General features: G+C 43.3%; 2 protein-coding genes across 6 annotated transcripts; one reads left to right on the plus strand and one right to left on the minus strand.

The window, feature by feature from the left end:
- The first annotated feature begins 461 nt into the window (after positions 1-461).
- LOC148393356 (transcription factor 7-like 1-A) lies at positions 462-4,506 on the plus strand. 4 transcript variants are annotated; one of them, XM_088385011.1, is made up of 9 exons: positions 507-598; positions 1,695-1,760; positions 1,892-2,031; positions 2,345-2,410; positions 2,971-3,035; positions 3,475-3,522; positions 3,650-3,806; positions 3,920-4,027; positions 4,096-4,506. In XM_088385011.1, the coding sequence occupies exons 3-9, from the start codon at positions 1,942-1,944 to the stop codon at positions 4,135-4,137; spliced, it is 576 nt and encodes a 191-aa protein (XP_088241137.1). In that variant the 5' UTR covers positions 507-598; positions 1,695-1,760; positions 1,892-1,941; the 3' UTR covers positions 4,138-4,506. The 4 variants fall into 4 exon arrangements, with proteins under 4 accessions (XP_088241136.1, XP_088241134.1, XP_088241135.1 ...); XM_088385008.1 differs by having other exon boundaries at positions 469-598; positions 1,695-2,031; XM_088385009.1 differs by having other exon boundaries at positions 473-598; positions 1,695-2,031; positions 2,974-3,035.
- Positions 4,507-4,824: 318 nt separating this feature from the next.
- map3k4 (mitogen-activated protein kinase kinase kinase 4) lies at positions 4,825-22,013 on the minus strand. Of its 2 annotated transcripts, XM_088385006.1 has the most exons (27): positions 21,775-22,013; positions 16,363-16,553; positions 14,845-16,271; positions 13,775-14,035; positions 13,321-13,473; positions 13,079-13,236; positions 12,884-13,000; positions 12,284-12,383; positions 12,088-12,171; positions 11,751-12,017; positions 11,526-11,675; positions 11,042-11,203; positions 10,780-10,913; positions 10,008-10,086; positions 9,848-9,926; positions 9,254-9,347; positions 8,884-9,006; positions 8,028-8,128; positions 7,869-7,949; positions 7,379-7,570; positions 7,056-7,126; positions 6,831-6,947; positions 6,589-6,748; positions 6,395-6,517; positions 5,942-6,048; positions 5,625-5,804; positions 4,825-5,504 (listed from the first exon to the last, which is right to left on the minus strand). In XM_088385006.1, the coding sequence occupies exons 1-27, from the start codon at positions 21,804-21,806 to the stop codon at positions 5,484-5,486; spliced, it is 4,764 nt and encodes a 1,587-aa protein (XP_088241132.1). In that variant the 5' UTR covers positions 21,807-22,013; the 3' UTR covers positions 4,825-5,483. The 2 variants fall into 2 exon arrangements, with proteins under 2 accessions (XP_088241132.1, XP_088241133.1); XM_088385007.1 differs by lacking the exon at positions 8,884-9,006.
- Between the last annotated feature and the right edge of the window lie 369 nt (positions 22,014-22,382).

The following is a 22,382-nucleotide window of genomic DNA, read 5'->3' on the forward strand; positions in this document are numbered from 1 at the left end:
TGTGAATGGCAATATTGCACCGATGTTATTAGTATGCCTTGAATTTGGTGTCTGCTTTTGCAAAGTATTCATTATCATACACTTAGGATATAGGATATTTAGTTTTTTTCTCTCTAGTTGCCCAAATTCATGGATGAACATCAAATATGCACCGGTAAGTGAATTTAAACTAAAATGTAACTTTATTTTGTGTATTTAATACGTATCCGGATTCGCTACTTTTAGCATGTTAGCGCAATTGCTAGCCGGTTTAAGACGGCGCTTTAACGTGAGCACGCTTTCTATACTGTTTTATCTTTTTTATTAATATTTACTATGGAAGTTGGCTTTATTGCTTTGGAACGGTGGCCTACTTTTAACTCAAAAGAAGTGATCAAAGAAAGTGCGGACGTGATTGACGCAGAGTCGCTGGAAAATGGCATCAACGTTACCATGGCAACCTGACACGTTACAAAGACGTCTTTGACAACACGTGACATAAACAGCGTTCACTATTAAGTTGGTTCTTTGCCGTTACTGCTGTTGTATTAGTCATCTGCATGTGCATGAGGTGCATTCAGCTGCTAGCCAAACACTTTATTTCTTGTTGTCACTTTTGGTGAGTATGTACGTGATTTTGGTGATTTAAATAATGATTAGTTAAGTCAAATAATTAATGGACGCTTTATCTAAATTTGCTAAATCAAAATACATTATAAAGCAATACATTTTGCCATAATGTATACATTTTGCAATAAAGTATACATCTCCAGCACTATTTGAATGTTGCAGCAAATACCAGAAGGTTTATGAAACAATATAACACATTTGAAATTATGAACTGTATTCATATATTTTTTTTAACTAAATGGTCGTCACTACGAAGCAGTGCTTCTTGGAAATGTTAATTGACGTACTGATATATGGAATATCTTATTAATACACAAAGAAGCTAATTGTATTTTCCATTTGCGTTGCAGTGTTAAATTTACTGGATTCTCAAACCAAGCTATGCTTATGGGAGATGTAAATTGAATGAATGAAATACGGAATAACTGAGCAATAAACAGAAACCAAATGAAATTTCCATCTGCGTTGCAATGTTAAACTTCCTGGACTCTCAAACTTGTTTTTTAACAAAAACACTGTCTTTTTAGGATAACTCAACAAATAATTTTGACTGTGTAGAATCCTTGATAATTAATTCCGGAAGTGGGTGGAATTTGACATTGAAGAAAATCAGAAGTATTAGAAAAGCTGTTTTCCCAAAATGATTTTGTGGATGCGCGCGTGCGTACGTACGTACGTGCGTGCGTGCGTACGTACGTACGTGCGTGCGTACGTACTACGTACTTGTGTGCGTGTGTGCGTGTGTGAGGTATTAATGAGGTATTCATGCGTTGCTGTAATGTTAGTATATGCCAGAATAAAATAGTTTTTACACAGTTGAATTGCTTAACCCAGTTCTTTCAGTGACAATGATCATAATTTAAAATGATATATTTTATTATATTAATTATATATTGTATTATAAATATTTCTTTCACTGCCATTGACTTTTGTTAAATACATTAAAACATTCATTAATCAATGTTCCAGATTAAACTATGTAATATATAAAACATTAATTGTACAATGTACAGCTTTGCATTTGTTTGTATAATTTTCTAAATGTCAATTGCTAAAAACCTGAAAATGAAATGTGTGCATTTCAGAAATCTCTTTTTTTGCACTAAAATGGAACCGGTGCCAAAAGGGTCTTGTGTGGACGAGATGAAATGGTACGAGCTCCTCACTCCACTCTACGAGCCCCTGGAGGAGCTCGGCTACCTATGCAACGCTCGCCCCCCACCTCCTCCCACTCCCTGCGACCCCGCAGACATGCCGCTCGACAACCTCCCCATGTTTACAGGAAGTCACTATGTTGGGTCTGGTGACTGCTACATCCGGGGAGACAATCTGATGAACATGAACTACCGAGCTCCACTCCATATGGAGTACATGCAACCAGCTCACCTGAACATCGGGCCAGCTGGTGACATCACCAAACAGGTGAGCATTGGCAATGAAATCACCTTTTGTGGAGCAAATAATTATTTGATTATCTACTTAAATTATAATCCCCAAATAGCAGCCATCAACTACTTCCACGCACAAGAGTTAAGAGCTGTTGAAAGATAACAGACGAAATTGTAGACCTGCATACAACTGAGTAGGTTACAAAATAGCAAAATACAAAACCTGACCCAAGTACAACCCAGTCAAGCATGGAGGTGGAAATCTTTCTTTTGGGAGGGGGCTTTTTTTCCCCAGCATAATATACTGTACATGTTTTAAATGTGAAGCTTATCTCTCCACTCTATAGTATATGAACTATCAGCACCAACCCTACGAGTGGCCTGTCAATCACCCACATGCTCCTACTCCCCCGGTAAGAACCCTGCCAAACACATACACCCCAAATCTATGACAGGCATGCTCGCAAATAGCACTGGGGAGGGGGGCAGCGTCTGGGAAAAGCAGAGAACTAATGTTCCTCTTCCATTGGTACAGACATGGAGTTTACATAGCGTATGCTGTGCTGCAACTACTGATGCGTTTAAGTCCCACCAAAACCCTAACACTCTTTTTGTTATCTTAAATGCGAATTTCAAGCAGTAGCTAAATTGAACATATTTCAATTAAAATACATTTGTTTTTCTTTGAACTTGAGTTCATACACCAACATTAGGGTATTGCAGACAAGTTTCATCATATATCAGTTCCAAAATTTCATCTGCGTCCCTGAACTGTGGTAAAAGTCAGCACGACAGACAGATTTATAATTTAGTTTACAAATTAGACAGTTATTTTAGTTCTTTAAGCGTCAATGACTTAACTTAAGCGGAAATGTGTCACAGTGCTGAAGTTGTATCATTTGTGTACTGCTACCCAATGGATAAGTGGCATCATTGTAGCTTATCTGTGTCATGGGGTGTTCTGTGTCTTAAGCAGTTCCTTGAAGAAACCATGATGATACTACCGGAATGTGCAAAGTTGCCTCCTGCTGAAATGCCGTAAGTGACACCATTCACGTACATGCACAACTCAATAATACTGTGTGGAAAATGCAATTTAATGTAATTAATCTGCGATTGGTTTCGGACCAGTTCACTCAGTTAGATGGGACAAGCCTCAGCCAATCCATAAAATCAAAGTTGCCAAGCACTATAAAACTGGATAGGTAAACTTAATTTATTTCAGTAGTTTAATGCACAAAAAATGTAGCACCTCCATCATTTAGGTTGTCCATCTGTCATATAGATTGACTATGCAAAGTGAAGAAATCCTTCATGATTTTTTTTAACCCAGTTTATTATACCTTAACAGTTTAGCAGCTATCGATTTGACTGTTTGAATTATATAAATATTCAAATCTATTGAACAAGCATGTATACAGTAATACACAAACATATCTTCATCAACAGACTCTTTGCTTTCTGTTTTTTTATAAAGGAGCCTTACGGATCCGAGTTCCCCCTCAAGAAAGGTCCCAACAACCAAGTATGTTTAAAAAAAAAAATAAAAAAATTGAATTAAAAAATTCACAAATCCCTAATCAATATTAATTTCATGTTCTGTTTCTCTAGATTCAAACTAAATCTGTGAATGTGATTTTTTTTGTTTATAGAAAAAGGAAACGTGAATGCCAAGAGGAGGAAGATAAGGTGTACATTAAAAAGCCACCTAATGCATTTATGATATTCCGAAAAGAGCAAAGGGAGAATGTTATGGCGCAGTGGAACATTCGCGACAGTGCCGTGGCCAATAAAGTTCTGGGTCACATGGTAAGTGTGTCACCCTTGCTACAAAACGTAAAACTCTTCGTCTACTTGTCTGGTGTCCCTTTGGGAAAGTGAGAGTGTCATTGGGTGACAAGTATGTATTGACATGTCTACAGTGGAAATCGCTGTCGGAGAAGGAGCAGGAGAAGTATTATCAGCTTGCCGATGCCGAAAAACGCCTCCATACCCAGCTGCACCCCAACTGGTCCTGCACAGACAATTATGTAAGTCCAGCCACCATGGATATGCCCAACACCTGGCACAAAGTGGACCACGTGTTTTGTGTTTTCAGGGTCGAAAGAGGAGGAAGCAGAGGAGCAGAGTGGCTCCCTAAGAAACTCGTACAAACTGCAGAGTTTCCTCCTGTAACTTGACATACCGTTCTAGTGTTTGACTTAATCACAAGTCACTTGAAGTTCTACTAACAAGATATCGACTGAGCTGGAAAATGCTCAGCAAGTTCATTAATTTAAAACAGGGACATATTTAACCTCATTGTTATGAGAGGGTGGGTGGGGGGGCTGGGGCACTTTTAGCCATGTTTTGTGCAATGATAGCTTTTACACAATGCTTCATTATTGGTTGCTTGTATTGTCACCACTATTGTTGCGTGAGCCAATGATTTCCAAAGAAAGTGAACAAGCTTTTAACTAAGCTTAATGTCCACATTTCCATGAATAAATTTATACATTTATGAAAAGTATTCTGATTGCGTTTCACAGCATCTTACTGATTTTTGGTTATCTAGAGAGATTTTAGCCTCTCACTAGCATATTCATTTCTAATGGCGCCCCCTCTCGGCATTATTTGACAATACAAGGATGCGTTCGAGGTGAAATATTTTAACTACCCAACTGGCAAACATTTAATTACATTGGTTATCATACATATTTTTTAGGAGAAACAATGGACACTGAAAAACTTAATGAATTAGGGTGTGCAATACTTCATTTTGGTATCCCTAAACTAGTGGACAAATGGCCAGAGTAGATACTTTTTGTATTGAAAACGATACACAAGCTTCTTAAAAAAATGATTAGTTTATTAATGTTGCTTGTACATAGCAAACACTAAGAGCAGCTAAGGACTGACTGTGTATGCAGCAGCAGCAGCGAGCGGGGGCAGGCCATGTGTCTCCTCTTCATCTAGGCTGCTCCCTGTCATATGACCAGCTTTTTGCCAATGACTTGACCTTTACTCCTCAGCAAAATCAAAGAAATAATAATCCTTCCCGTTGCTCACACTTAGCAAATGATAAATTAATAAGAATATTTGGATGGTGTTCATGTCATAAAAGCTGTATAGTTCCTTTCATTCAGCAAAACATTTTCCCCTGCCTCTTAAAGTTGAACTGAAATGAGATTCTTCCCTCCTCTACTCAACTAACTGCCCCTTTGGGTAAACAGTTTAATAAAAAGTGCCATAAGATTCTTCTACCCCCATTTGCTTAAAAAAAAAATACAGCTCTCAATACCTTTTCAGCAGTCGCTTTGCCAGTGAGAACAATTATTTTAACCTTTACAATATTGTTTATACAAGAATGAATGTGGATGCCATTCTTAACATATATATATATATATATATTTACAAATCAAAGATTTACGTTCCTCATTTTAACTGCATGTGCCTTGAGCCAAAATATCACCTCGTCCACTGTTGTGTGGAAAGTCATTCTTGTGTTCACTCTTCATCCGTACACACCTGAAGGCAGAAAATCAGGAGATCTTTTTTTGATGAGATATTTTAAGTTACTGTTAAAACACTGCACATAAGTCTGATGATTTCTTTATCATGATGTTCTTAAATCCCAGACCCACTGACCTTGACAAAGGGGTGGTCCAGCAGCATGCTCGCCGTCCAACGTCGTTTGGGTTCGCTCTCCAGACAGTGTCCCAGGAAATCCTTGCCCTCTGTGCTCAGTTTCTCGGGGATGGGGGGCTTGTGACCCATGCCCACTTTGTACATGATTTGAAAGTTGTGCTCATACTCATGCCACGGTCTCTGCACATGAGGGAAAAAATAGATATTGCGATTCATGAATCATGCCTTAATGCCAAGATAAAAACAACTACGCCCTCTAGTGGCTCTGAGTGCATTAACTACATTAAACCATTATAATAGTGATTGTTTCTTCTCACCTTTCCCGTCACCATCTCAATGAGGACACAGCCTAAACTCCAGATGTCTGCCGCTCTCCCATGACCTTCCCCTTTTGCTCTGGTGATGACCTCGGGTGCCATATATGCTGATAGAGGCGAGGAAGAGAAAAAAAAAACTGGTTTGACAGAGTTTAGCATTTAGCAGAAATATAATTACTGACCACAGGATTAGGAAAACCAAATATAAAACAAAAAACACATATGAAGATAATGGTCAGTTTTGATTGACATTCAAGGAGGTAATAATTTAAAAACACAAAGTACAGTACTAATACCAAGTTCGATTTGTTCAGACCTACGCTGCATCACACAATAGTGAGGTGGTTATAATTCTTTATAAGTAATTAATATTTTAATCATGTGGAGACATGAGGAACTTATAATGAAATGTTTTAATAGTATTAGTAGTATTTACTAAAGACATGGTCTTACCGGCTGTCCCAAGGGTGCTGTTGACTTCGCCCGGCATGGTATGAGTGTTATTTCTCAACTTGACAGAACAGCCAAAGTCCCCCAGTTTGATGAGGCCAGAAGATGTCAGAAAGATGTTGGCTCCTGATGAAAGTGCCGTTGTTAGGGCAAGAATAAGACAAATATAGGGCACTAAAGATATTTTGGACACTGACCCTTGATGTCTCTGTGGACAATGCCATGTTCATGGAGAACATTGATGGCGGTAGTGATTTGTTTACTGTAGAGCCTGATGACGTGCTCCTGCAGACCAAGTCTGGACACCTCCTCCAGCGTGCCTTCGTCACAGTACTCCATGAAGATGTACATCTCCTCCTGAAGGGCGACACCAAAGTCAACTTTAGCAAACACTGACTGACAGAGGGCTAGTGGGAAACAACCAAAGCCAAAGCCTTACCCTGTGGAGCTCCACTCCAAAGTATCGCACCAGGTTTGGGTGCTTGATGCCTTCAAAGATTTTCAGCTCATCTGCGGTCTCCTTGATCGTTTTGTGATCGTTTGGCTGGAATCTGATCTAAAAACAAAAACAAAGCATAATACATTTACAATGACGACAACGTTTCCATTGATTTACATTTTGCATTTTTTTTGTGTTGCGTGTCAGTGGAGCTAAGCTACAAACCTCTTTCATGGCCATGAGTTCTCCAGTGTCCACGTTGATGCAGGTGTAAACTTTTCCATACTGGCCTTCACCTGTTGACATCAACATATCAGACATCCATCGTAATGACAATTTATTTTCCCATCACTATTCAACATAGTTACGATTGAGCAAAACCTGTGGAACAAGTATGAGTTTGGTCATGTATTTGAAGAAGAAAAAAAAAAAGTATTTCATGTTTTGGGTGTAGACCATATCGGGGAAAAAATATATTCCATTCTGGAATGCAATGTACACCACATTCTTGTTCTTCAACACAGTAGCAAAAGGAGAACCGTCCTTACCGATTTTGTTTCCCCTCTGCCACTTGAAGGTGACCTTCCTAAGGCCAACGTGCATCACGTTGTCATAGGACTTGGGCGTGTGACACACATGGCCGATGATGTTGCGCTGCTTCATAACGGCATAGCGCTTCTCCTCAAACTTGCGGATGGAGCGCCGGACAGCCTCCAACGGACTCTGCCGTGCTGCTGAGTCTGATGTAGAGGGGGGGAATGATTTAAAAAGATGCAATGTGTACTATGTTGGTAGATTACTGCATTATTTATCAAGTGCATATCACAGCGGCTTACAATACATTAATATGAATTCCCTTTTTAGGAAATAAAACTTATGTCTTGGTTATGATGAACACATAGACCTACTACACTACACTGATTTATTACTGGTAATGATGGTGTTGCTTGAAGGACTAAGTATTTCTTTAGGTGATACTTGGTGTAAAGATTTTGAGACACACTGGTCTAGAAAACCACATCTTATGACTCAATTCACCTTTGGACTGGCTGATGAAGGTGCGGAGCTCCCAGCTCCGACGGGTGCTGCTATTGGAATCTCCCTTTGGATAAGCGGGTTCTGTTGAACAAAAGCGTTTCATTATTTAATGAATAAAGCAGTATGATGTTGACATTGTCAACCAATGAGCACGCTCACCTTCTCTGTCCTCTGTGGGGCTTGAGTGGCGGCTCAGAGACTTGAAATTCAACTCTGCTGCCACTGATGACAGCCGGTCGTTCTCGTGGAAACTGGACCCCCTGCAAGGACACAGTACATATTATTTAACAACAATGTATAGGCGACAACGACTCAACTAGTAACAGTCATTCACAGAGAGCAGGAATACGATGCTGTGGGATCTATGGCTGAGAGGATTGTCGTGTACTTTGATTGCATGTGTTGCTGCAGTGTGTTAAAAGTAGTGCCGTTCTTTTAAGGTTTAAAATTCTGTAAGAGCAAAACTAATTTCATTTACCCTGTCATCAGTATTTCGCATTCTGTCATCATTAAAATAGCTTACTTTCATTCGATAAAAAACACGAACATTTTGGTGTTTAAATACACAATGCTCTTGATTTGTTCGTTTGTTTTCCAGAAATCTTCAAATGAGTGTGACAATGCAGTAAATAAATAGTGATTCAAGCATACAAGCTACAACCATGTGACGCATGAAAGCAGCCGCGTCCATGTTGCCCAGCGGAGGAGTCTACTAAGCATTCAGCGTAAAATTAGAAGATTAACAGCAGAGGCAAAGGTTTGATGGAGGCACATCAACAGCGTCAAAAGCAAGGGATCCGCATTATGGCACTAAAGAGCAGAATCTCAGAGCCCATTCTTTCCATTCCCACACAAAATTTGACGGTTGCTTCCACTGAAACAGTTTTGTGTGAACGTTTGCTTACATGATACAATGTGTCTTATTTTCATGTATGGAAACACAAAGTGCATTTTGGTTGAGGGTGTCAAGGCCTTTTGTTTTCTTTCTCGCAGGTGACCAGGGGCGAGGGGCTACCTGACATCATTAGGCGTGTTGCCGGGCGCTTTGGCGTGTCCGTGTTCCCCCGGGCCCTGCGGGATGGGCCGAGGGCCGTTGGGGAAAAGCTGATTCCGGAGGTCACAGGGGAGGCTTCGAGAGCTGCGTGGTAAAAGCAGAGACACTGAAGAGCTCCGCCTCGGCGGTGCCGCTTGTCTTGGGTCGGATGTGCACGAACGTGAATGAGGATATGTGGCTGGGTGGTTCAACTCAAACACACTCTCGCACGCTTACATGAGCACACACACTTCCGCCATTAGTAGTCATTAGAAGCAAAGGGAGCCAGAAGCAGCAAAGCAATGAAGGAAAGTCTAGAGCGGTTTTCTTCCGTAACTGGCTAATCACCAACCTGAACCCTTCAGCATTGGGGATGAAAATATTTGGGTTTGGTGGGTCACTGTGACAGCGAGGAACTTTAACAGGTCGAGGGCTATTTCTGGGAGCTGGAAATACAAACAAATGCAGCGTTTCACTGGCAGCTCATGTGTGAAAGGACTCAGCATTCGGAGAATTTCACTGAAAAGAAAGTTTTATTCATGATCAACTGCAGCTTCCAAAACCAAGTTAACCACAAAAGCTGCAATTACATTACGGAAAAACATTTTAAGAAAAGAAAAAAAATATCAGAGTGCAACTTTAATTTCCCTAATAAGAAGGACATTTTGTATGATTGATTTTATTTTAATGTATTGATTATATTTATAAAATAATACATATTTAGGAATAATCTTGCTTAGTGGTGAACCTATAATATTACTATAATTATGAACTAAATGACAATTGTATGCATTTGTGTTGTGTGCGTGGAACCTGTGTATGTTTTCTGGCAACGCTTTGTTATTTAATGACCATGGCAGTCTGCTTTATGTCACATCACATTACGGAACATAAAAACGCATCCACAAATAGAAGTAGCGGCAATGGATTATTTAAATAATCTCACCGATGTATAGGCCAGTGACTGGGCTATGAGGTTTGCCAATCACATGTCCGATGCATTCGTTCATCAGCGCTTGTAAACTCTGCAGGGAAAAAAACCCCACACAAATTCAATCCAGCAACTTCATTTTATGTGGGCTGAGATTTTTTTTTTTTTTTTTTACCAGGAAGTCATCCTCTGGTAATGCTGATATGAAGCCAGGTTCAATAGCTTGAAGAAAGTCAAAGCCTTGAGTGGCCCACCTGTGGAACAAAGTAGCACTATTTAAATATGCAAATAGACACGAAATCAGGAATTGCTTTGTGTGGAGAAATGTCCTCAGATGCTGGAATGATCATCTCAGTCTTTCAAGGCAGTTCTAACTAGCTGCACCGTTATTGTATATCAAGCATAGCCGTGGAAACGTGTTAAAAACAAAAGCTCATAACTAAGGGATCGTCTTTTTACGGAATAAAAATAACGTGTAGAATACTACTTTCCTCAACTTGTCAAAATTCCGTGTGATATTTTGGATAGAATTTTCAAAATGTAATTCCAAGTTAGAAAGTGTCAAAGGAATCTGAGCATTTGTGTACAATATTTGAAAAAGCCCATTTTTATTTTGGATCCGCTATTGTATTTTTCGTTAGATTTGTAGTCTAAAATTCCAAACATACCACACAACAGGACAAGGAATGGGTTTATGAGGGTCGATGGTGAGTTGGAAGTGTTTAAAGTTCAAGGGAGATAGTGACACTTGATAGTCCAGGGTGGCTTATTCAAACGTGGATTGGACTGGGTGTGTTATGAGCACCCAAAGACCTCAAGCGAAACACTGATACCCGTTAATGGTTTCTGAGAGCTACACAAAGGTAGGCTGACCTCTGTCCCCATGCGATAAAACCAGAAAGGGCAGTATGTGAGGAAATTATGTTGCACTCGTCGGGGAGCCTTACCTGGGCTTGGTGCCCCGGCCGCTCTCGCACTTGGTCAGGACGTACGTCATCCACTTGCGAGCAAAAGCTATGTAGCGCTCGCCAATCCTCTGCCTGTACTCCCCTGACATGAGACGCACCACTTCCTTGTGGTACTGTGGACACAACATTTATTATAGTCACCGTAAAATGATACCCAAATTCATTAGTTGATACAATAACATGCATCAGTGGGTTTTTATTTAAAAAAAAAAAAAATGTTCAACCCGATTTTACTTTTTACCTCAAAGGCAAAGTTGTAGCCTTGGATCATGGCCTCTCTGTAGTATTGCTGCAAAGTGGACGACTCGGACTCGTCCACCTCGGCCTCAAACTCTGACGTGAACATGTACTCCACCCGGTCGATGGCTGAGCTGATCTTAATGCAGAGTTGCAGCGCTTCATCCTGAGTGAACGTGTGCAAAAATCAGACAAAGGGGAGCAATATTTACTTTTTTAAATAAAATAGTAACTAATTGTTTTATAATAGTAAGTATATGCAGTAAGTGCTGTAAGTATAATTATATCATGTATTCTATGCGACGTTTACATGTGGGGTTTTGATTTTAGCCAAGTTATTTGATCTATGACATCGTCAAATATTTTTGCAGTAGTACAATTCAGACTCCCCAAAAAAATTCTCATTTCAAAATCCCATATCGCCCACTCTGAACAAGTGTGTGTGTGTGTGCGTGCGCGCATGTCAAAGGTTGTAGTTACGTAAGCACCTTGAGCTCCTGCAGAGCGCTGGCGATAAGAGGCTGACTGGACGTTTGCTCACGGCTGAGAGTGAGCACATCCTCCATGGACTGCTGGACCGCCTTCCGCTGAGCCACCAGGTGAGCTGACTGCATCACGATCATGAGCATGTTCTCCACCTGAGGGTGCGGTCGGGGATGGTGAGGTTATACTTAGTCACGTTGGCAGGAGGAGTTCAATAATGAATCATATACCTTCATGGCCCGCAGCGTGTCGACAATTTCCATTGTGGGAACTACTTTGAGCAGCTCTCCGTCCCACTGGGCCCATTCCGAATCGGTCAAGTCCCCTGTGCGGTGTTTGCTCATGAGCAAGAAGGCCTCATCCTCCGCCATTTCATCGGGCTCTTTGGAGCAGTCTTTTCCTGCAGCGGCATTGAGTAACTGCAGGATGAGCGGCCGCTGAGCCAGCAAGCTAAACGGAACGAAAACCTGCAGCTCCTCCAGTCCAGGAATTTGGACCTGAGAAAGAAATGTGCTTGGTCTTTTATGACAGACCGATGAAAAGTATCTTAAGTGAACAAAAACACACCTTCACAAAATTTCTCTTCTTCAGGGCTTCAAGGAGAGATGCTACTCCATTAATAATGTTGAAATCTGCGGCAACCTCCAAGTCCTGTGGCAAAAATGGAGTCAGAACACCCACACTCATATTTTGAGTGAGTAAATCATACGCTCACAAATTCCGCACAGTCACTGCTATGATTTAAGGCGACATCACAGCTTACCTTGCGCAGCATTTTGGCAAAGCCCAGCGCCTTGGATGCCCGTTCTCTGGCCTCATGAAACAGCTCTTTAAGTGACCGACTGGTCTCAATCACCGATCGCCTTGGAGGATTTAAAAGAACAAAACATGAATAGTAATAATTGCCTGATTAAAAATACCAGCTGGCAACATTAGGGCAGCCACTTTTGCAATGGTAACAGCGCTCATTTTTTTAAAAATGACCCTATCACAACTTGTGCAAAAAAAAAAAAGTAAAACGGGATAGAAGAATTGAAACATATTCCTCTTTTTGTCATTATGGGCATGAACGTGATGACCATGGGGAATTTTGGGAGTTTCCTCAAACGGCCGCTCTATTTCCAGTCTGGATGCACCACGGCCGCTCTATTTCCAGTCTGGATGCACCACGGCCACCATCAGTCCTTTAGTTTCAGTTTATTAAAGTGCTCTAAAAATAAAATGAGTTAAGTTGAGCTGAAAGGGAATAAATCTCTTGACCTCCTGTGTGTCAATGTTACGGAAGGCTCATACTCATCTCTTAACTTAGATCTGATTTTGATTGTGCTAATGTACCCGACGGTGTGGCCAGTGACTTCCTTACCTAATCTCATCTGAGGCGGTGCTATCGTCGGCACTTTCCCAGAACTCATTGCCGCTCTTTTGCAGGCCGGCGTCAAGGAACTCTCCAGTGGATTTGAGCAGCATCCCAGCAATGTCACTTTAAAGAAAAGAAAAGTAACTTGTCAATCCCTTGTAGATGAATGAGTCTGTGGAAGAGCAACGCAAGGACGCTAACCAAAAAAGCTTCCCGGATTGGGCCTCCCCACCACGGATGTAGGGGGTGATATCTTTGGTGAAGTGCCACTCCTTCTCCAGAAGGTTCTTTAAGCTGTGAGATGCTTGAGGCAGCTGCTGCAACATTTGGATCCAACTGTGCATGTACTCAAAGTAAACCTGAAATACATTTGCTAGTGGTCACAATAATGACAATCACACATATCTGCTCAATCACGACGGGAAGGAAGCAACGCTGCGTACCACAAGCATCTTGTGCAGTTCCTCCTCAAACTCATCAATGTTGGTGTCTGTCTGCAAGCCCTGAGCATCAGTAACCACGCCGCGGAGCATGAACTGATAATACTGCTTCATGAGGAGACCCCCTTTCAGAACCTCCTTACACTCACGCACCAACTGCAAAGTGTAAACACAAAGACGTTTTGATATTTGTTATCTATAGTGGCCAGGAATTACTATATACTAGGCTTTATCGTATTGGTTTGTTTGTGATCAGGATGACCTATAACCTACATGCTTATAACATATTGGAACAGCTGATCCTCAAAAGTAAATAAACTAATAATGCCTTCTTGTTTTTAAGCATGATGCCGGTCCCCTCGACACTGAGCAAAAAGGCCCTCTTATTAACTGGTGATTAAAAAAGAAAAAAAAAAAGAACAGTGATGGACAGACATGGTAGTTAGTATCTTCTTGCCTGGTTGATACTGAGTAGAGAAGGTTCTCCAGCAGGTCTTTGCTCCAGTCGCAACTTTAGGCACTCGTGGATGACATTGAGAAGCACTCTGCAGAGCACAAGGAAGGCAGGCCGGAAGGATGGGAGGTCCATGTCCAGCAGATCCTCCCAGGACACTTGGTCCGCTCCGAGTTCTGGCTCAGCCAAACTACTACAGGAGCCGTGACGGGACAGCTCCGGTAGGTAGTCGTTGTACAGAATGGGGTCCGGGAAGTCTGAAAACTGCAAAAGGGCAAGACATGTTAATACTTCAACCTACCAAACAAAGGACGATGGGGAGAGATTATTATTTCTGCCTTTTTTTTTCTACTTCCGATCTTGAAAATTCAATTGAGTTGTACAGGCTATATATAGGTCACAAGGGTAGAAATGTTTTTTGATGTTTCTATCTATTTATTGTACCTTCAGAAACCCTGAGGATAAAATCCAAACATGAAAGTGGTGGCCATGTAGGAAGGGGTACATTTTGGTTAAGATTGTAACTTCTTGGCCATTTCCTACACCCCACAGCCTTATAGTTCAAGCTGAGTTCAAAAATCCATTGTGTGCAGCAAACAAAAATTGCTCCCAAAAGAGAAATCAAAAGGTTTGCCTGTTTTGTGTTGCACAACACGGAAAATTAAATTTTGACCAAAACTGGTTGCTGATGCCATCTAATCTTCCCAAGAGTCACAGAGGTAAAAGGCCAACCCTCACTGCGGCATCTAAAATAACAGCCAACGTCATCAGAACGAAGAGAAATATTTTTTTGTGGACTGATAAAATGCTTAGAATAATCTCAGTGTTTTCAATTGTTCCACAAAGTTATGGTTAGGCAGTTTGATATCATCTGTGAGAAAGACATACCAACAGTAGTATTCATTATGTTGCTATCAATCAATGATGTGCACAATACAAATATGCATGTTAGGGTCAGTCTGGGGCCTGGGCTCATCTCATTTCTTTAATTGCACCTTCTCGGGCTCATTTCCAATCGATCAATCCGTCTGTGTACCATATTTGTCTCTGAAATGAGAAGATGAGCGTCTCACCTCCAGTGCAGGTGTGTGGCGCAGCAAGGCCGCCCGAGACCTTTGGAGGGAGCGGTCCATCAGTTTGTGCAGTCTGAGAATGAGTTTGCGCAGTCCCATCTGCTTCAGTGCTTTATCCACAAAGGGCCTATAAATGGCTGTGGGGCAGAATACGCCCTCTGCTCCTGCTGCCTCTGGACTTCCCGATGCTGTCGTAGGAAGAAACTCTTCCTCCGACAACAGTTGGGAAAATTTAGAAGTCAAGGTGGGGGAAAGTTCTCCATCAGCTGGGATACCTCCCGCCGTCTCCTCCTCCACCTCCCTGTCCTCCCCGTCGCTTTCTGCTGTGAACGTGGCGGTGGAATCATTCTCATCCTCATCTTTGTCGTCATCTTCGTTGCCGCGAGAGCAGCGAGGGGACGGGATCTCAAAGACGGGCCAGCCGATGCGAGACAGGTCCCGGAGGCCCAGGACGGTGGCCATGACACGCAGCTTCTGGTTGAGGTCCTGAGTGATGTTGAGCCACAAACAGAGCGCCTGCACTCTGCCTTGGAAGTCTCGCGCCGCGTATTTCTCATAGTCCCTTTGCAGGGCCTGCAGAGAGGGATACAGCGCTTCCACGTACTCCAGCAGCTCCATAACGCGCTTGACCTGCTCAAAGGCCAACCGCTGCCTCTGAAGGTGATCCCTGCAGTTGGCACCTGAGCCCAGAGGCTCTGCTGCATTCATGGCAGCGGAGGAGCAAGCGCTAAAGCCCCAAGGGTCCACACCACAGTGGTTGCTCTCCACAGGCTTGCATTTATCTCTACAGTCCAGATTGGTATCAGTCCTAATAGTCCGGCAGTCCGCATGAATTGTTGGGGACCCTGAACAGTGAGCCTGACTCAGGCTGTCGTAGTTCACCTTGAAATGTAGCACCTCGTTGATCAGGTCGGGGATGGCCTGGCGCGCTGTGAAAAGGAAGAAATCCTGGTCTCTGATGGAGCGGCGGGCGTGCCACGCCTGCAGCTCCAGCCATATGACTTCGTTGTTGTGGCCCATGAAGGCCATGATCTCCTGGCCTCGCTGCTCTTTCTCCTTACGCTTCGACGACATGGAGGTGAGCTTGAGCAGCAGCCGCAGCGTCTCAAAGAACTTGAGGCGGTCCGCGGGACAGTCCGTCCGAGAGGTCTGGCGGTGGGTGCGGGACATGTGGGGCATGGACACGGGGAGTTTGCAGCTGCTGCAGCCCAAGCTCAGATAGTGCTTCCTCGGGTCCATGCTGAGGGCGCCAAAAGGCCCTGATTTAGACAGCGGATCTAGCATGAAGGCGCCCTCAAAGGTCTTCTTGTGGTCTCTCTCAGTGGAGCGCAGGGTGGCCCTCTGCTTCTTTCCCTGCTTGTAGCTGTGCTCCTCAGGCGTCTCTGGTGTTCGGGGATTTTCTTTCGGGACAAACGGGCTGAGGTCCGCTGAAACACATACAGAACTGCTTAATCGGCAATACGCAGACAGAGACACCAAAACAAATATTGCAAATGAGGAAAAGCTCGTTTCTCTCACGTTTGCTGGGAGAACGTCCACCACTCCTGGACTGGCTGCTTTTCTGATGTTTACCAGACATTCGTTTCATCTGACGGGATGTGTAAGGGGGTGATGTTGCGTACAGAAGTTCCTCTTCCTCACTGGGTGAATCCCAGGATTCCTCCGTCTGAGAGTTCTGCCGGGATTCATCTCCCACTGGGTTGCCCTGTCTGTGAACATTTACGATTCAAGGTGAAAAATAGTCAAACTATTCACAACGAGTTATTCATACTGGCAGCTTTATAATAAGCAGAGCCGCCCGAAGGCTGGCGTGAACAACAAAGAAGCTCTTTGGCCTTTTTTTTTTTTTTTTTTTTTTTTTTTGAAAGCAACTTCCACCATGTCCAACCACAGAAACGTCTCAAGGCCGGAGAGGGCTGGAATGTTTGCAGTCAGTAAAGAGTGTGCAGCAAAACACTTGCAATGCCACAGTTGCAAAAAGTGAAAGTACACGTAATGTGCAATGTCTCTCTGCCTGCATAGCAGCCATGTGTAGTACACTTCTCTCTCAGGGCTACAAAGACAACAGGGACGTGCTCAGCGTTGTACAATTCTGAATTCAATCAAAATACCGGGAAGAACTACACCTCCACAGCATGCACAACTTCGCGGCTGAAACCGCTAACATACATCTGAGTTGTTTTTTTTTTTTTTGCATGTTTCCAGTGGCGGCAAAGAAGAATAATTGAATGATAGTATTTAGTCAAGTGTGTGTGTATTTCTCATCCAAAGGACCCAATACTGCTGTCTGCAGGCCATTATTGTTGTTGTTGTTTTTTAAACATACAAAATATGCCTGTTTTCATGTAATGAGCGTATCAATTATCTGTTGTCAAACATTTGGACATGGATCTTGCTTGACAACATACTTGCAGTGATTTTCTGCAGTAGCAGAAAGCACTGACCTGAAACCCTTGTATTTTGGGCTGGGGGGGGGCAAAGCAAGAAAGAGAGCGTGTGAGTGGGCGACACGCTATGAGACAACAGAGTCCAACCTTTGTCACCTGATCATTTCTGAAGTTTTTTTTCCCCTCAATAGGATTAAGGGGGACGGTTGGATTGTGTGACCCCGCCGGCAAAGACAAAAGGATAAAGAAGGGGAGGTGGTGGAGCGGAGGGGGCGCATGAAACCTGGCTATCCTGCATGCTCCTCACCATGTGTGCCTTCATCCATCATCGGATTGAATGCTATTCACCCAACGCGTGCCTGTTTGTGTGGACACAGTGGAAAGGGGCGGTGCTGTATCACTTTCGCTGAGTGAGTGTTTAAGAGGAACTGGGTGGGGGGTGCGGGGGGTTATCTGGAAATCACTTGCCTGTGAGAGTGCAGACTTCTACAGCCCATCTGCCCTACATCACAATTCCGTTCCCCCGGGAGTTGCTATGAAACTACAATATGGCCGACAGACACCTGCTGCAAACCCTGCAGCCTTGCATGAAATAATGCAATGCAACTGAAAGCACAGCTCCGAACACTGCAGCCAGTTCTCAAATGACATAAGGAGTCTTGCACGCGTGCATCCAAGAAGAACAGTGGCGCCTTTATGAGTGCATTGTACGCCAGTCAAACTGTGGAGGGGCTTGTTCTGCAGGAGCAGGAAATGACAGCAATCTTTTCTGTAGTCATGCACGAAGGCACAGTGAGCAACGTCGAGAGTAAAAATGAAAGTGTTTATCGGAATTCATGAGGGGAATGTCCGTAAAAAAAGCAGGTGCATGAGAGAAATGTAAGCAACTCAGAAGACTTTGCAGTGTGCAAATCAGCGTGGAGCACAGCGAAGACAGAAATACTCCAAGCATGCGACTAGATCACTTTTTTTAAAAGACACAGCAGCATGACCGAATAGCTCAGGAATGACAGCAGCCCCAATGACGCCGCGACTGCCTTCTTGTTTGCTAGCTTGCCCCCTCGTGCTGAAATTTGTCTTTGGGATACTTTTTGCATAGGGGAGGTCACAGGGAAGGTCACGGCCCCGTGTGGCCTACTGTGTGCAAGCTGTGCCCGACCGGCTCCCGGGAGTAAATGATGACTGCAGATGGTGTCTGGCTGCCTCTCAATGGCTCATCTGATGGTGCACTGACCCACCCCCCATATAGGCCGGTGGAATGCTGCAGCCCCTGGGCAGGAACACTGCGTGCATAATAACACAAAACCCAGCCTTTTTCTGCAGAGCGACTGAAGCACAGATACCAAGGCCTGCCGCATTCAGCTGAAGGGAGGGGGCAGGGGTTGACCTTTGACACCAAACCTTCCATACTATTGTACCAGGAAGGGGCACTCTATTGTATAGTACTGACACGTGGCCCGTGAGGCCCACCACTGAATAGCACACAGCTGTTTAGTGAGCACGCTTGCTCACAAAGCCCAAACTAAAGGGGTCTTTTTTTTTTTTTTAGAAAGCGAGACAGTGCAAATGAGGGGAGGAAAGGAGAAGTTACCCTGTTTGGAAAGAGCACACTTTCTCCTAATTAGTACTGGCATAAGTGACCCTCTGTAAGCAACGCACAGGTGCCTTCTCTTAGCTTCCCATTTAAACTCGCAAGCAATCGAAACAGACGAAAAGAAAATGAAACCAATTATATTTAGTACTGTTTCCGTTGATGCACAGGTGTCAAACTTGATAGGGGAAATCAAGTCAAAAATAACATGTTCTATGCACCCCCACTAGTAATTTACACAATCATACATTTAAAAGGGTTCACAGTCATAACAGCCCTTCAAGGGAAACCATAACTGCAGTGTAGCTCGCAACAAAAATGAGTTTGACCCCATTGCTTCATCGTGCGATTTTGTACAATCTACCTGTAAACAAATCACGAGGAAATTCCAATGTGTACATACAGCAGCAGGAATCTTGGACTTTTTGCCGTCCCTTGTCGAAACTCGCTGCACAGACTGAGCCATCTGACTTAGGTACTGTAAGCTAAGAGAGTTGGGGGGAAAAAAACAACAAACACAAAGAACTTGACCCCACCCTTTTCTTCTATGTCGCAGTCAGGAGTAGACCTCCCAGACTCTCCTGTATGCAAATGCACAAAGCACACAAGAGTCAATGAAAGAGCCCTTACTGTAGCCAAAGGGTCACATGATGAAATGTATCTAAATGTAGCCTGTATTTACACACGGTACCGCAGATGTTATAGCTTCTTCGTCTTGCACCATGAATGCAAAGTGAGCAATTCTCTGTTCCAACTTGAAAGAATATCTGTGAGTCAAGAGAGAAATCTTCAGCAGGCCAATGCATGCATGTGCTGGTCAGTTAAAATAGACTGATGCAGCACTTGTGCCAAATAGGGCCTTGCAAGTGAACTGGCCTGCCATGCAATTTTAAAAGCACATGATATTTCTATAAAAAGTCCTAAATAAGAATACATTTCTTTTCATGGCCCCACAAAGGCAATGAAACAATGCCAATGAGGAAAAAGGTTCCCCACCTCTTTTCTACTCCATGCAAAGATCAATTGTTCAAAGGAAGCGGCAGATGACAGAGAGCATTTCTCCAGAACAGGTGTAGGCAGAGAGCGGATGTAGTTAGGAAAAAGACATGGAGGCTCCATCTGCACTCCTCACACCGCCTATGCTCCCAGCAAACGCAGCCTTTTAATGAGCTGCAGCCACGAGCGTCTGCAGCGCCATACCCGTGTGCGCAGCTAAACCACATCCTGAAATCTCAGGAATGCTCGCGAGTGACCATGTCTTCTCGGGGAACAAGGCATTTTGCACAAAAGGACCTCTGTTGGCGCAATGATAGCGTTCATTTTGGCCAACAATATTAAGTGCAAACATGAGCAACATACACAGCTTTCTCTGTTATAAAGATTAAGGTCTGTAATGTCTGCCTACATTTCCATTTAATTGCACAGCAATGCAGGCACAACACAACTACACACAGGCACACGCACACACAATGTTGCCTTCAAGGAAACGGCAACTTTCGGCCACTTAAATGCAAATACAATGGAACACATTCTAGAACAAAGTGCCTCAAAATCCAAACAGTTTCTGTTCAGTTCAGAAGTGTTGCAGCAGAAATTACCCCCAATGCAAAATTTAATGCAACTAGGTGACAGCATCACGCTGCCTTCCTGTTTCCTCATTGCAAGTCTGTCAAAGAGTGTGTAGTTTTATTTTAGTTGAACTTTGCAAAATAAGAATACCAAATTTAAAATGTTACTTTAAACATTATCTTACAAAGTGTAGGGAATGCATGCACCTTATTTCAAATCAAAGCCTCCCAAAACATATTGCGAGGTTGGACAGAACATTGCAAGATTTCAAAGAAGCAGTTGTGAGACTTCATCAAAGACGTGTGGAAGTACTGTGAAGTGTGTGTGGGCATAGTGTAGATTTGTGCTCATTATAGCATGTGTTACCCTCCACCCACGCACTAAACAAACATGGGATGGTGGGGTGGGGGAATGTCTTGTCAACTTCCAGTAAGGACATGCAACATAGTCACATCAAGTTGTGCATTGTACTTATGCAACGTTAATAAGGCTAGTATTGCACAATCATCGACTTCACATCGGACTGGCTGCAAGACAATACGCATTAAAGACAAAAGCTGTACATAAAGCATTACTTTTTTTTTCCTTTTGGTGAAGTGAGAAACAATCGAGGAGACATAACAGCAGATTCCTGACGCCCTGTCCGCCTGCAGTCAGGGGCAAACTACGCTATGTCGATTACTTATAACAATAACATTTTATAAATCTGCTGATGTGCGTTCTCGCGCATGAAATAAGGCGCTCGGTAACCTTCACGATCGCTGGGACATTTGTTGCTGCACGTTTTCGAGGGTCAGCCTGAGTTAGACACGCGGCAAAAATAGAAAAGATCATGCATGTCCTGTTAAACTACCAAGTAAACATGCACACTTTGCAATAATACAAGAAAGGACAACAGCACAAATCCAACTGAAGGATTAACAACAGAAAACTGGCGCAAATGCTAGCTAAAGGCAGGGAAGTTTCTGCCTTATTTTCAATGATCGCGCGTGAGTAACAACTCTTTCATGTTAAAAAAAAATAGAACGACTTTGTCTGAGGCTGTAGGTAAACTTATGAACAATAAAATAACAACGCTAACAGTGGTGGTGGGCTAGCCTACTCCCCAACATGCTGCAGCCGATCGTACAATTACGATCTCAGTCTGCATGCATTGTCGTTTCTTTTAAGAGCATAAGCGTGCTAACATCTTTCGGCGATTGAATATTGCACAAAAAAGTTTGCAACTCTGCAGTTGCAAAAGCAGAGAGTGAACTGCACGCGTCTCATAATTTGACAGGAAGCGAGTTTGTGCGCAATGCGAGTGCAGCGTCACGATCGGCTCTCTATTTGGCAAACGCTGGTAGTGGTGTGGTGGTGGTCTGATGGGCAGATCTCGCATACCTGCTCGGCTTGGAGCGATCCGGGGGCTCCATGGTGAGAAATCGGCGTTCTATTATTCGCCGTGCATGGACTAAAGCATGTCCAGGCAACCGCGGACGGACTTTGCACCGGTTGCTTTTTGCACAAAAGACGATTAAGAGTCTCTTTGAAGCACTTTCGATCCGCCGGCAAGGTGGACTTTCGCTTGTGCATATGCAGCCGCCATCTTTCCAATGTTCATTGACGAGAGGAGTGCCTCACAGCTCACAAGGCTACTGCGTTCCTACGGAAGCCCGGATAGCTCAGCTGCAGTCGCTCCCCCCACTTTTGCACGTTCTTCTCGTTGTTTACCCCACTCACTTTTGTTCTCATTTGCTCTCTAAAACCCATCAAAGTGTTCCAGTATTAATAACAATAAAATTTGTGCTCCTTCCTGCTTGGAATGCATGGTCAACGTGTTGTTCGTTTGTAGCGCTTTTCTATTTTGGTACTCAAAGCGCTTCTCGCTGCTTCTTCATGCACTTATTGATGAATCGATGAGGAGCAACTGTGGATTCGGTATCTTGCACATCGACATGGTCACAATGGCTGGGGTTCGAACCATGAATTTCTGAGTTAGAAGACAACAA

Source organism: Syngnathus floridae, chromosome 9 (assembly GCF_059516105.1).
Source record: "Syngnathus floridae isolate MCC-2025c chromosome 9, RoL_Sflo_1.0, whole genome shotgun sequence".
NCBI classification, from domain to species: Eukaryota; Metazoa; Chordata; class Actinopteri; order Syngnathiformes; family Syngnathidae; genus Syngnathus; species Syngnathus floridae.